General features: G+C 49.4%; 1 protein-coding gene across 3 annotated transcripts in view; it reads left to right on the top strand.

The window, feature by feature from the left end:
- afg2a (AAA ATPase AFG2A) overlaps positions 1 to 14,503 on the top strand; it is a 686,751-nt gene that overhangs the window by 166,991 nt on the left and 505,257 nt on the right. For all 3 annotated transcript variants that reach the window (XM_086009602.1, XM_086009595.1, XM_086009612.1), the window contains exon 13: positions 856 to 935. In XM_086009602.1, the coding sequence (XP_085865728.1) occupies positions 856 to 935 (80 nt within the window). The remainder of the gene's footprint in view (positions 1 to 855; positions 936 to 14,503) is intronic.

Here is a 14,503-nt window from a genome sequence, read left to right as displayed (position 1 = left end):
TTCCCCACTAATACCTTGTTCCAATTATCCCCTCCCGACTGCCTGGGTCCAATTATCTCTGCGCCCTATAACCCTGCTTACTGAATCCTGAATACTACACTTGGTCTTTACTCCTCGGCTACACCACAGGAGATGAACTAGTTTGTTAATAAAACTGAAGACATAAATTAAAGATTTTGTAAATAGCTCCTGGTGTTCCTGCTCTAACTCATTAGCAAGTGAAACCTGCTGGAATTTTATGTGTGTGGATATTGGGTGAGTACAGGAACTTGGCTGAAGTGGTGCCCATGATCAGGTAGCCTAGGATCTCATCTGAAGAATGTCCCATTGGATGAGCTACCAGTTGAGGTGTCACATGTGGAACTGTACACAACATGAACCACAGCATTTAGCAGAAAATGAGTAAGGAGGAAAAGTGGAAGGAAGAGGAAAAAAGGTATCATTAAAATTGTTGGATTGATATATTTCAAATTAGAGGAGCAAAACCACCCTGGAAAGTTTATATGGAAAGATGTTTTCCATTGTTCTGTAAACATTTAGCAGGGCGATGTCATTTGCATTGAAATGCATCATGAGACCTCATTGTGCATGACATCTCTATGGCATATATAACCTGAGGAATCTGCTGGGCTCTTTCCATCCCCAGACCTTTTATGAGCCCTCTTTAATGGAGCCTCCCAATGTTTGAAATACACAGACATATCCACTACACTAGCTATATTTTTGTCTTCTTATTATCCTGGAAGTTAATTGAATAAATCTGTTTAAAATAGTGATTTTTTCTTCTTTTTAAGTCCAGCTTTGCAGGCATTATTTTCCAATTGCACCTCCATTGATTTTCCTTTATTTATGCAGATCTTCAGGAAGGCCAGAGCTGTGGCACCTTCTATCCTCTTCTTTGACGAAATAGATGCTTTGGCTGTTGAGAGAGGAAGGTGAGTACTGAGACCACTAGATTTATTGATGAGAGTACCAGCACATTTAGGCCTAGAAATTCAGTTGTTTGCGCCAGCCGCTAGCGCCTTAGGAGGAGGAGAAGTGGGGCGCTAAGCGGCTAGCGCCCGGGCGCAGCGCGATCTGCGCCTCTCGCGAACTTCAGTTAAGATTTAGTGGCAGCGCAAAACCTTTGCGCGCGCTCAGCTGCGCGTGCATATCCTGACGTCATTTCATGGTGCAACGCCCTTTGTGCGCCCCGAACCGGAAATTCAGTGGCGCCGGCCTATTGTGTGCCTGGTGCCCCTAGCGACTGGTAGAGGGGAACGGTTCCCAGTCGCTGCGGGGCGTGGGGGGCACTAATTAAAGGGTCTCCTCCTGCAGTATAAATGGCAGCCATTTTGCACCACTCCTTCTTTGTGAGAGACGGATCTTTGGAGAGAGACAAAGGTAAGAGCTTTCTGGTTTGGCTCAACACTCGCACAGGTACTTGTGGCTTCAGGCCACAGCTTTGCACTTGTCTTTAACTTCAGTGTCATAGCATTGATTGGAAACATATAATGGGGGCTGCAATGGGTGGAAACGTTGGGCTTTTGCATTCAAAGGGCTCAGAGACGCCGTGAGAGAGTGCCAGTCATGACCAGACGGAGAAGGGCCAACAGGTGTCGGCAAAGGAGGCCTTACCCACCCAGGGTATACCGCCAGCAGTTCTCATATCTGAACATGTCTGAGGAGCAGTGTGTTCGGAGGCTGCGATTCAGAAGGGCGGTGGTCACTGAGATCTGCCACCTGCTTCGCGGAGATCTGCAGCCACAGCTGAGGAGCAGGACGTCTCTGTCGGTGGCAGTGAAGGTGACGGTGGCTCTCAACTTCGATGCCACCGGCTCCTTCCAATCTGCTACTGGGGACATTTCCAACATCTCCCAGTTTGCGGTACATTGCTGCATCCGCCAGGTGACCAGTGCCCTTTTCAGAAGGAGACATCAGTTCATCTCCTTCCCCATGACCGTTGACAAGCAGCAAGAGCGTGCAATGGGCTTTGCAGCATTAGCGGGCTTCCCCATGGTGCAGGGCACCATTGACTGCACGCATGCGGCTTTGCGGGCACCTCTAGAGAATGCCGAGGCTTACCGCAACCGAAAGGGCTACCATTCGCTCAACGTGCAGTTGGTGTGTGACCACAGGCAGCTCATCCTAGCTGTCAATGCCCGCTTTCCAGGCAGCAGCCACGATGCCTTCGTCCTGCGCCAGACTTCTGTGGCAGACATGTTCGAGGCCCAGCCTCACCCACGAGGATGGCTTCTCAGGGACAATGGCTATCCTTTGTGCACCTGGCTGATGACCCCGCTCCGTGCGCCCAGCACCCCTGCTGAAGAGGGATACAATGACAGCCATCAAGCAACCAGGAACATCATTGAGCAAACAATCGGCGTGCTGAAGCAACGGTTCCGCTGTCTGGATCGTTTCGGGGGTGCCCTAGAGTACTCGCCTGAGCGAGTCTCCCATTTCGTTGTCGTGTGCTGCATGCTGCACAACCTGGCTATCCGCAGGACTCAGCCACTGCCACCAGAGATTGGAGGACCACTAGAGGAGGAGGAGGAGGAGGAGGAGGAGGAGGACCAGCACAGGAGGGAGGCAGAAAGTGCAAGGGCCGCCCGTCGGCGGCTTATTGCAAGTCGGTTCTAGGCCCCCTCTCAGGGAATGGCTTGTGCCAATGGCAGAAGATGAATGTAGCCGCTCCACAAGCCCTCAGCCGAGCAGGGCAACCAGGACTTCCAAAAGAAAGCATGGACAGTGCGATTTAAGAATTTTTTTTACTGTGATACCTCTGTGCCCTTCCCACATGACAAGCTAATGGAGAGAAACCCCCCCCAAAAACACAAATACACGTCTCGGCCTTTACAAGTATAACAAATATACCAGTCTCGGCCTTTAAATATGAAACAAATACAGCAGTCTCGGCCTTTATATATAAAGCAAAACATTTGGCCACACCTTCTACTTCTTCCCCTGCGAGGGTGATCCGTTTCGCTTCCGTGACTGGCCCTTACCCGCTCTGCAGCTCCTCCTCAATGGGACCCCAGTGGCTGCAGCAAGGCTGGGGGAAGGCTGCTGAGGGTCAGATGGTGAGACGGCAGATGCCCTTGGGGGTCGGCCTGGACCAGCTCTGGGCCTGGAGGGGCCGGTTGCTGACTGCTCCAACTCTGCTTGGGCGGCAACAGTCTGTCCAACAGCTGGTGGCAGCTGCAATGGAGGAGTGACAGTGTTGGCTGCAGGAATGCTGCCAACCTGACAGATCACAGGCACTCCCTGGTCGGCTGATACATTGGCACGCGCATGGGCCAGCACTGCCGCATGCGCAGCAATCTGCTGAGGCACAGACTGCTGGGCTGCTACGGCACGGCGAGTGCCCCGGCGATGCCTGGCCGATCCAGCGAGTGTGGCAGCAGTTAGTGCCCGCGTGGCCCTGGTCTGTGTCTGCATGACAGCAGCCAGTGAATGCACGGCACGACTGAGCACTTGGCTAGAAGCCGCCTGTGAAGCAGCGAAGTCCTGCTGACTCCTAGCCTGTGCTGCTGCGACGTCCTGCAAACTCCTGGCCTGTCCTGCACTGAATTATTGCAGACTCCTGGCCTGTGCTGCCGCGACGTCCTGCAGACTCCTGGCCTGAGCTGCCCCGAATTTCTGCACACTCCTTGCCAGTGACTCTATGGAGTCAGGCATCCTTGCCACTGCAGCCATGAGCTCAGTGTGCCTGCACTCAGCCTGGGCGCCCATTTCCGCTAGGAGCCGCACCTCCTCTGCGCTCACCGTAGCAGGACTGGAGGCCGCACTCACCCTCTGGGGAGAAGGCCGCCGAGCTTCCCCACCCCTCCCGCGTTGCTGCAGCCCGCTGGTCCCCGGAGCTTCACTATCCTCCGACCCTTCCCCCCTGCTCCCCTCCAGGGAAGACGTGTCATCATCATGGCCATGGGCTGCTTCGGCTGAGGGTGTCCCTGATGGCCTGGCTTCCTCTTCCTCCTCCTCTATGTCTGACTCGGACACAGTGCCAGCTTGAGGGGCCGCCTCCTCACCTGGCGGGTCACCATCTGAAAGCAGGGAGGCACAAGAGTTGCTTTAGAGTGAGGACAGGGCGGCAGCGAGGGAGGCATGAGTGCTGCTGTGCACTGCATTGGTTCGATAGTGGCAAAGGATGCTGGTGTGAGGCGCAAGTGGAAAGGGAGAGGTCAAAAAGGTGATGACCTTACCATTGGTGCCCAGAACAGGGTCAGCATCTCCAGTGGCGACGGGGCCACTCAGCCGGCCTGCCATGATCCGCTCCACTCGCTGCTCGAGGTCGCTCAGCTGTTTCAGGTCAGGACGGCCTCCCCCGGTCTGTCGCTGCTGTCTTCTGTTATGCGCCAGCTTGGCCTGCAAGAGAAAGGACCGCCTCTAAGTACAGTGTCAAGCCCTGATCTTGCCCGCACTGCCTCCCATGTTCGATTAGCCCTGACGGTGTCTAAAGTCCTGAATGCGCAAGTGCTTTTCATGACAGTCCCATAGCTGCTGGATGAGGGCTGGCCATTAGGGCTTTCAGACCCGTTTGGCCATAAAGTGAGGTGCACATGCAGGGATGAGGAGGATACTGGAAAGGGTACTCACCCTGACAACCCGAGTGAGGCCGTTGAATTTTTTCCGGCACTGGGTTGGTGTCCTGCCAACCACGCTGTTGGACGTGACCCTGTTTGCCACATCCCTCCATGCTTTCCAATATTCGGCGGGCAGCAGATATGGCGCCTGCGGTCCACTGCGCCAACCAGCAGCCTCAGGTCACCCTCGCCGAAGTGCTGCGCTCTCTCCCTGGCCTTCTCCATTCTCCTGGGCGTGGAGCTGTTCCAGAAGCAGTGTTCAGGCCTTGTCTTAGGGCTGCAGTGTGCAGGGCGTGGCAGCCAAGCAATTCCACCCTCCCCCTTTAAGTGCTGACCGGCGCCTGACTGTCTGCCCTCAATGAGCAACTCGCCGCACCTGCGCTGCGCCCGCCTTCGGTGTTTGTGCCCCGGATCGCCGGCTTAGTGCCTAATGATAGTCCTGCATCGCCTGCTTTAGCGCAGCAGCAACCTCTTGGGGCGATGCAACTGAATATCGGCGAAGGTGGCGCTAAGTTGCGCCGGGCGCAAAAGTTAGCGAACGCCATGCTGTAGCGCCCCAAACGTGGCTATACTGAATTTCTAAGCCTTAATGTTTATGTGCCATGTTAAACTATTAAAATATTGGTTTCAGGTTCTTCAACTTAGAACCACCTTGAAACCTGTTTCAGTATTATTAGGACTGAAGCTGTTTGATGAAAGGGTTGAAGTGTTTTTTGCGAACAGATCGTCAAAAGCTATTGTTTAAATCTGGAGAAACATGTGATAATCAGGCTGTTGAATTGGTTAGCGTCAACCATGTTTTCTAGTGACTCTTAAATGTCCTGTAAAGTGCCCTAGCAAGCCACCACCACCTTCTCAGGGCAACGGGGGACGTCCATATCCCAGATGAGAAGAAAGTCATTTTTGTTGTGTCTTGTACCTAACAATACCCAAAACAAAACCTGTTTGAAAGCAAACAGTCTGGTTTTGCCTTGATAGAATGTGTCCATCAGTCCTATTTGGATTGATGTCGCCAATAAAATGAGTTTGAGGTTAAGATTGTGCACAGAAAAGCATGTTGCATTTTTATTGTTTTACCTTCATGTTTGGCTCTAATCTTTGCTGCACTGGTCACTAGGATTTACGAGTGTATGAACAGTGACGGACAGGAGATGACCTACAGATCCATCCAGCCTGTTCCACACAAGTGTGATGTCTTGTGCATCACAATACATACACTCCCCACCAGTGTTCCCTTTAAGCTGTGCAGCCGCGCAGCCGGTGAACCTGCTTGTAAATTGAAAAAAAAACGCGCATGAAATTTTGAATGGGCCACATGGCCCAAAAGAATTACAGGGAACATTGCTCTCCACTTGGAAGCCATGTAATCTCCTGGGAAAGACCAGGCAAAAACCCAGGTCAGTTAGGGAAAGCAATCTGGAAAATTCCTCTCTGACCCCTTTAGGCAGTCAATTTGTTTAATAAAATACTCCATTTCTACTTCCATAGAATCTTACAGCACAGTAGGAGGCCATTCGGCCTGTTGTGCCTGTGCCGGCTCTTTCAAAGAGCTGTCCAATTTAGTCCCACACCCCAGCTTTTCTTCCCCATAACCCTGCAAATTAGTTATCTTCAAGTACATGTCCAATTGCCTTTTGAAAGTTCCGATGGAATCTGATTCCACCACCCTTTCAGGTAGTGCATTCCAGATCATCATAACCCTTTGTGTGGAAAAACTTCTCCTCAGTTCCCCTCTAGTTGTTTTGCCAATTATTTTAAACCTATAGGGGGGAAAATTGAGTCGCGCCCTCTGGGGCGCTAACTAGCGCCCTGGAAAAATTAGCGCCCCCGCAGCCGAAACGGAGTGGTAGCGCCCCAAGAGGGAACTACTGGAAGCGCCCTGCCTCCCTCTTGGGACACTGCGAGGGAATATCGCGGCGTGACCCAGGGCCCAGCTGGGCCACCGGGGATTGGAGTGCCGGCAAAAGAGCCTGGCACTCAAGAGATGTGCCGGGCTCATGGAGCGCAGTCGGCACTCCGCGGGGCGGGTCAAGAGGCTGGGGACGGCAGCGAAGGCAGGTGCTGGCAGGCACTCCGCGGGGCGGGTCAAGAGGCTGGGGACGGCAGCGAAGGCAGGTGCTGGCGGCACTCCGCGGGGCGGGTCAAGAGGCTGGGGACGGCAGCGAAGGCAGGTGCTGGCAGCACTCCGCGGGGCGGGTCAAGAGGCTGGGGACGGCAGCGAAGGCAGGTGCTGGCGGCACTCCGCGAGGCGGGTCAAGAGGCTGGGGACGGCAGCGAAGGCAGGTGCTGGCAGCACTCCGCGGGGCGGGTCAAGAGGCTGGGGACGGCAGCGAAGGCAGGTGCTGGCAGCACTCCGCGGGGTGGGTCAAGAGGCTGGGGACGGCAGCGAAGGCAGGTGCTGGCAGCACTCCGCAAGGCGGGTCAAGAGGCTGGGGACGGCAGCGAAGGCAGGTGCTGGCAGGCACTCCGCGGGGTGGGTCAAGAGGCTGGGGACGGCAGCGAAGGCAGGTGCTGGCGGCACTCCGCGGGGTGGGTCAAGAGGCTGGGGACGGCAGCGAAGGCAGGTGCTGGCAGGCACTCCGCGGGGTGGGTCAAGAGGCTGGGGACAGCAGCGAAGGCAGGTGCTGGCAGGCGGCCAGCAGCAAAAATGGCCGCCCGACACCTCGCCTTTAAATAGTGCTGACCCGGCCGCAAGTAGGCCCCCCCTGACCCCGTCGGACATAGCGTCCGGCGCTAAGTCAGGGGACGCTACCGAAGACCTCTTAGGGCACTAACGGGAGGTGCAATGCAACCAAATTTTTTCCCCATAACCTCTGGTTATTGACCCACTTGCCAGAGGAAACAGTGTCTCCCTACTTGCACTATCAAAACCCCATATAATTTTGAATACCTCGATTAGGTCTCCCTTAACCTTCTCTGCTTGAACAATCCCGGCTTCTCCAATCACTCCACATAACTGAAGTCCCTCACCCCTTGCATCATCCTTGTAAACCTGCTCTGTACCCTCTCCAAGGACTTGACATCCTTCCTAAAGTGTAGTGCCCAGAATTGTACACAATATTCCAGCTGAGGCCTAACCAGTGATTTGTAAAGGTTTAGCATGACTGCCTGGTTTTTGTATTCAATGCCCCTATTTACAAAGCCAAGTATCCCATATTCTTTCATAGTAATTTATTACTTCAAAACCCAGCATGGTTTTTTTCTGAAATATACGAGTAAGGATTCAACTTCTTTACCTTTAGAATAGATTCCAGTCTTATTACCATAACCAGAACCTCCCTCTGTCCCAGAGCCCTAATGATGGCCATGCCTGCTTGTGTTCTTAAACTCTTGGCCCGTGTCCTTCCCTGAAGATCTGATGTGATAACATCAACATTTGTGCAGATGTGAAGCTGTTATTCTTGGACGATTTACTGTTGTGCAGTAAATTTGTTCTTGCGTCTTTTTTATCAGTCTCAGGAGGGCAGACAGCTGACCATGAAGAACCTGAACAATTTTTTTGTTGACAGGATCTTCCGGCATATGACAGATAATTGGTATTCAGCTGCACATATTAATAAGATCACAGAAATCACAGAAACCCCACAGTGCAGATAGAGGCCATTTCGGCCCATCGAGCCTGCACTGACACATATCCCACCCGATCCCCGTAACCCCACGTATTTAATCCCCCTAACACTAAGGGTCAATTTATCATAGCCAATCAACCTAACCCGCACATCTTTGGACTGTGGGAGGAAACCCGGAGGAAACCCACGCAAACACGGGGAGAATGTGCAAACTCCACACAGACAGTCACCCGAGGCCGGATTCGAACCCGGGCCCCTGGCGCTGTGAGGCAACAGTGCTAACCACTATGCCACCGTGCTCTTAACTTGCCAAGATTTCATATTGTGAAGGTGATTTATACTTCCCTGCTGTCTCAGTTAGTAAAAGCTGTACAGATCTCTTTTGGGTTTCCTCAGATATTTCTTTTAGAAGCTGAAGACCCTGAAGAATCTGTCACTTTTCTCTGATTTGTACCATGTCTAAGGTCTAGATGCCTCCCTTATGTTGCGGTGAAAAGGACCGGAAGCAGTACTCCGGGTGTGGCTGGGCCAATACTCTGTACAGCTTCAGTGTGACCTCCAGGTATTTGAGATTAACTAATTTGACGGCATAGCCCAACAGGGTCTGCCCCTTCTAAAACTGTGTTGGCTGTTGTTTATTAAATTATTTTATAACATGCCTTAAACAGCCACTCCCTCCACCATTGAAGCACTGTGTCTGCAGTGTATACTATCTACAGGATGCACTGCAGCAACTCACCAAGGCTTCTTCGCCAGTAGATCCCAAACCCACGACCTCCACCACCTCGAAGGACAAGGGCAGCAGGTGCGTGGGAACACCATCACCTCCATGCTCCCCTCCAAGTCACACATCATCCTGACTTGGACGTATATCGCCATTTCTTCATTGTAGCTGGGTCAAAATCCTGGAACTGCCTACATAACAGCACTATGGGAGTACTTTCACTACACAGACTGCAGTGGTTCAAAAAGAAGGCCCTCCACCACCTTCTCAAAGACAGCTAGGGATGGGCATTAAATGCTGGCCCGCTTGCAATGCCCACTTCCCGTAATGAATTAAAAAAATGTACTTTTGCATTTTGCTTTGATTATTGATACCATTCGTTTTCTAATTATTGAGGTCAGGCAAATGGATTAGTACTTGCCAGGTATGACTGTATTGAATGGTGGGACTACATTTGTCTCTTGTGCATCCCACTTTCCTTTCGCCCCAACATTGATGGCCATGTCTTCAGCCACGATAGAAAAAATTACAACAGTTGGAAATCTGTAATAAATTTAGAAAGTACTGGAAATATAGATCAGATCAATCAGAAAGGTTAATGTTTCAGGTGTGAGACCCCTCCACAGAACTGGGGTATAGTTCATTGGCTTTTAGCACCTTGGGTTTATATAGAACTCCTGCTTCACAAACATCAAACTCCCAGAGCACCCTACAACCTTTGTTTGATGTTAGATGGTATGTTGTTACTGACCTCACTGGTTTAAAAGCTTCCAAGAAGTAGTCATTTTATCATAGACTCATACAGCACAGAAGCAGGTCATTCGGCCCATCGTGCCTGTGCCAGCTCTTTGAAAGAACTATCCAATTAGTCCCATGCCACTGCTCTTTCCCCATAGCTCTTTTCAAGTATACGTCCAACTCCCTTTTGAAAGTTACTATTGAATCTACTTATCTCCTGTTCATCCTCCCGCTCAAATTCATTTGGGTCCTTAGGATTTCAACTCCCTTTCTTACTATACTGTTGCTGCAGCTACCCCGTAACTCTCCTTTTCACTGCACATAGGTCTGGATGCCTCTTCTGTTGCAACAGGCAGACCTGGTGCAGCTTGAACAGGGCACTATACAGCTTGAGCATGAACTGATTTGGCAATATAACCCAGCCTCAAACTGTTTAGATACGGTGAACAATGGGTCAACTAACACCCCTTTGTCTTTTCAACCTCTGGCTAGGCAAGTTCCATCCTATCCGTATGGTACATGTGCCTCCTGTTTTTACTTCCAGTTTGCCACCAATCAACCCTGATACAAGTTCTCGGGGATCTCTCCCCATTGGTACAGTGCCGGCGGGGTGGTCTACACCCCTGATGTTGACCTGCCTTTTCCTTCCACCAGATTCTTGGGCTGCTGGAGCCAGATTTTCATGCTGTCCATCTCCAATTTAGCTAACCTGCTTTGCCTATTCACACATTCTCTAGGTCTCGTGTGTATGTATTTTATTTCTCTCATCATGCCTCCTTTAATTTAAACTATTATCACTTCTGTGAAGTAACCATTTCCATGTTCTCCACTTAATCACTTTACAGCTCATTCTTTTTCTTTTCTGTATGTGATTTCTGCCCCCCTCCCCTCATTCCCTTGCTCTGTTCCTTCCTGTAAGTTGTTTGTCTGTAATATCTTCCAGTTTTGATGAAGGGCAGTGTCTGAAACATCAGCAGTTTTCCTTTCTTTACAGATGCTGACTGACTTGCTGAGTATTTCTAGCATTTTCTGGTTTTGTTGGAAATTCTCAAGCTCTCTTCATAAGGCCTTAGATGCGATATTTGAATCTAGTGTCTGCCATAACTTGTCTTCATGTCTGAATTTAGCCAGTGACTCATTTGCATCTGTGTCAAAATTCCAGAAGTGCATTTCTCTAACTGGGAACGTTGGTAACATACAAGCCACAGTAGTTCTGTGATTTGTAAAAATGCACAACATTCCACATCTGTGGTCTTGATACCTAACTTGCACTTTCTCCTTGAGAAACCTCCTGACAGTCATTTATGTGTACTTTTTCATCATTGTTTTGCCTGCTCAAACTCAAAGTCACTGTTGGGAAATGGAACAGTTGAACACTTTCTACTTTTGGTACCCACTGTCACCATGGGAGTGTGCACAGGTCAGGCACAGCATGGCTGAGACGCAGAATGAAGTCCTCAACAATAGGCAGACTGTGATTGGGAACCCAAAGAGGGAGGCCGAAATGGCTTTGTGAGCTGCCCCATTTTTCAGTAGAAAAGCCTATTTAAAAAAAAGTATCACTTCTTCCATCAGTTTATATTTTCCACTTCCCACATCAGCCACTGTGCTCTCACCGAGTTAAAACATTTGTTTACATACCAGGTTTATTTTTAATAACAACGGAAAATGCTGGAAAAACTCAGCAGGCCAGGCAATATCCGTGGAGAGAAAAATAGAGTCAACGTTTCAGGTCGAAATCCTTTGTCAGGTTTATTTTTTCCTGTTTTGGGAGCGTGACCCTTTATGCATTACTCTCCCACTTTTTGTACGTCACGTCGGGAGCTGGTCTCTGCTGTGTCACACAATGACACAGGGCTGGATTTTGCCAATGGGGAGCTTTTGGAGGGGGGACTCCCACTTGTCGGGTTTTAGTCCCGCCTCCATCGACTTCTGGCCAACCCACGCTATTTTCCTTTGATTGACCTTGTTAAGTCCGCCCAGCGGGCTTAGCAGGCCAATTAAGGGGAAGCCGGTTACAGAGAACGTCAGCGTATTACATTTCATCTGTCAAAAGTTTTTGACATGAATTGTCATCGTTCGACAGCTCTGTGAAGCTGTCAAACACTGACATTCTCTGTAGTTTGATGAGTTCTTGAATTCAAGACTCATCAAACCTCTTTCTTTAGCAGAAATTGGATGGTTGTTGCATTGGATAATGCAGCAGCCATCTGTCATCTCTGCCGCGGAGATGCAAGACTCTCCGTATCCCCAACGATTGAAGCCTGCAGGAAGAAACAAAGGTAAGTAAACTTTTCTAACACTTTCCACTTACCTCACATACTCACCTCTCCACACTTGCACCCATCACTTACCTTCACAGCGCACTTTTGCACCCCGCAGACCCACTGCTCGCCTCGGTGACCCTGGCGGGGCTCGGAGCCTTCGGGAAGCCCGCACTTGTGTGGGTAAAATGGGGATAATCCTCTTAGCTGCCTGTTAACTACCTGTTAACAGGCAGTTACGTGGCTGTAATCCCCTTCCCACCTCCAGGAGATGGGACCCGGCGCGGGTCGGCTACCTGCCTCCTGGTAAGATGGCACGGAGGCGGGTTGGGGGCGGGATGGGCACCCGCCCCCAGATTCTGCCATTTTCCCGGCAGTCCCGCCTCCATACCCGCCTCCCCAGGGCTGGCAAGATTGCGCCCTGTGCGCATGCACAGGATCGGCTCCTCTCATTGAATTTATGGCAAGAGGTGTCTTCAACCTAATGGCAGACTTGTAGATCCACATTTGGGTTCAGTTGTTTGCATATGGAATGCAAGTGACAGAAGGAGAACCAAGTCTTTGCAGTTGGCTGCACTCCTGTAGCCTTGAGATATGCTGTGGACCGAAACCTCTCGGGCACGATGTTTGTTGAGGTCAATAGAAAAAAAAGTGCATCATGTGCCTGGAATTTTTAATTTAGGAGTAATTTGCATCTTTGCCAACAATGTAACTTTAGAGCCCTGCACTAAATAGGATAACTGGGGTTGAGTTTCCGCTTGCTTCCGTTAATTTTATCAGCGCAATCCAGGTGGAATCGGCCGAATCAGCACTAAAGATTGCAGAATTTAAAGCGTACGTCAGTTATGCCCAAACCCACTTGCACTCATGTCTCTGCGATCTTTTACACTGGTTCATCAATCACTATGCTGAAGCAGGCCCCGCCCACACATTGGCCACACCCCCCCGGTCACAATAGAGGGGATGGCAAGTTCCGCCGATTGCTTCGTTTGCATCTCTTCGGGAGGGGGTTATCAAATTGCGCTCGTATTTTTCCGTGCAGGCACTAATACTGCTCAGGAGAGCGATCAAAATTACTTACTGGTCAATGCAGAGATGGTTAATTCAATTTGCAGACTGCTCAGATTGAAATCACTCACTACTCTTAAAACGTATGCATTAATAAATTAAAATTCATTTAAATCAATCAGATCAATGCTCGTAAAACTATAAAGGCTGGACACATGGCAGTAAAAAGTTTTGCAGAGAGAGAGAGAAAAGTATCCTTACCTTTTGAGTTTCAGCCTCACTCTGAAGGGAAAAAAAATTCAGTGGCTGTTAGACGACCCCACCCCAGATACTGGAGGCCCGATTGGCTCTGTTCTCAGTCAGCACTCGATTATGCTGCTCCGTTGCATTGATTCATGGGAAATTTTACGTACGGGGTTATGCAAATGAGTTTGGGCAGAAACATGAAGCATAACCTTCAAATAGGAAAATGGCACAATTTCAAACGCATTTTGGGCACAATTTCCCGATTGCACCCAAAGCGGAAACTGAACTCCTTTCAGTTTGTGGGGGGAGGGGATGTCGCAATCTAACAGTGAAGCACATGCAACTTATCAAACAAATTATCGGAACCCTGAAATCCTTTGCAGCTCATGTGATTATGTTACTGTAGTTAACATTTACAGGGAAAGTTTTTAGGTGCGGTGTAAAAGTGACCATGAAGCTGTCTGATTGTGGTAAAAAAAATTAACTGTTTCACTAATGTCCTTTAGAGAAGGAAACCTGGTCTGACCAATATGTGACTTCAGTCATAAACCAACATGGTTAATTCTTAACTGCCATCTGTAGTGGCTTAAGAAGTTACTCAGTTTTATCAAACCGCCAACATGGACTGCCGCGGCTCAAGAAGAAAGTCTGCCACCACTTCAGGGCAAATAAGGATGGGTGCTAAATGCCAGCCTTGCCAGCAACACGCATATCCTGAAAATGAATAATAACAAATAATCCATTTTCAGGCAAACATTTTATTTTTAGGGGTGGTTGACTACCAAATCAAACTGCATGAGATGAACTCAACTGGTATTATACCACTTGATTTAAACTGCAGTGATGTCCGGTTTCAACCCATTGCATGTTACAAGGGAGTGTGATGCCCTATATCTATATCTAAATTTCACCTGTATAAGGAAACTGTTCCACTAGTATTGGTGCATTGCTAAGTTTTTCAAGAGTGTGAAAGACTGCAGTTCGTAAACACCATATATTAGGAATCTTTCACGTGTCAGCATTAATCCAGTTATACACCAGTACAGAGAAGGTATCTTGAACTGTCAAATTAAATTTCACATAATTTCAGATGCATTATTTTTCTTTGGTTTGAATCATAAACCGTTATTCATCATTCTGTTTTCTTATTGCTGAACTCGATTATTTCCCCGTTTCTGAATTTGTTGCTCCCGTAAGTATGCATTTCAAGCCAGTAACACTTTGAAGTTGCGGTGATGGTTAACCATATGTGTTTGGCCCTCATAGTTTGTGACAATTGCTGCATTTATCATATGTTCCTATATCTCTAGTGTCCTGTATTTTCTGGTATTATTAATAAAGATGAAATTGAATGTGACTACTCCCAGCTCAGTTTTAGTAATTTGATAGGTT

Source organism: Somniosus microcephalus, chromosome 2, assembly GCF_052327205.1.
Source record: "Somniosus microcephalus isolate GS21.2 chromosome 2, FLI_Smic_1.0, whole genome shotgun sequence".
In the NCBI taxonomy this organism is placed as follows: Eukaryota; Metazoa; Chordata; class Chondrichthyes; order Squaliformes; family Somniosidae; genus Somniosus; species Somniosus microcephalus.
Note: the sequence above shows the minus strand (reverse complement) of the source record. Positions and strands in the feature narration are given on the sequence as shown.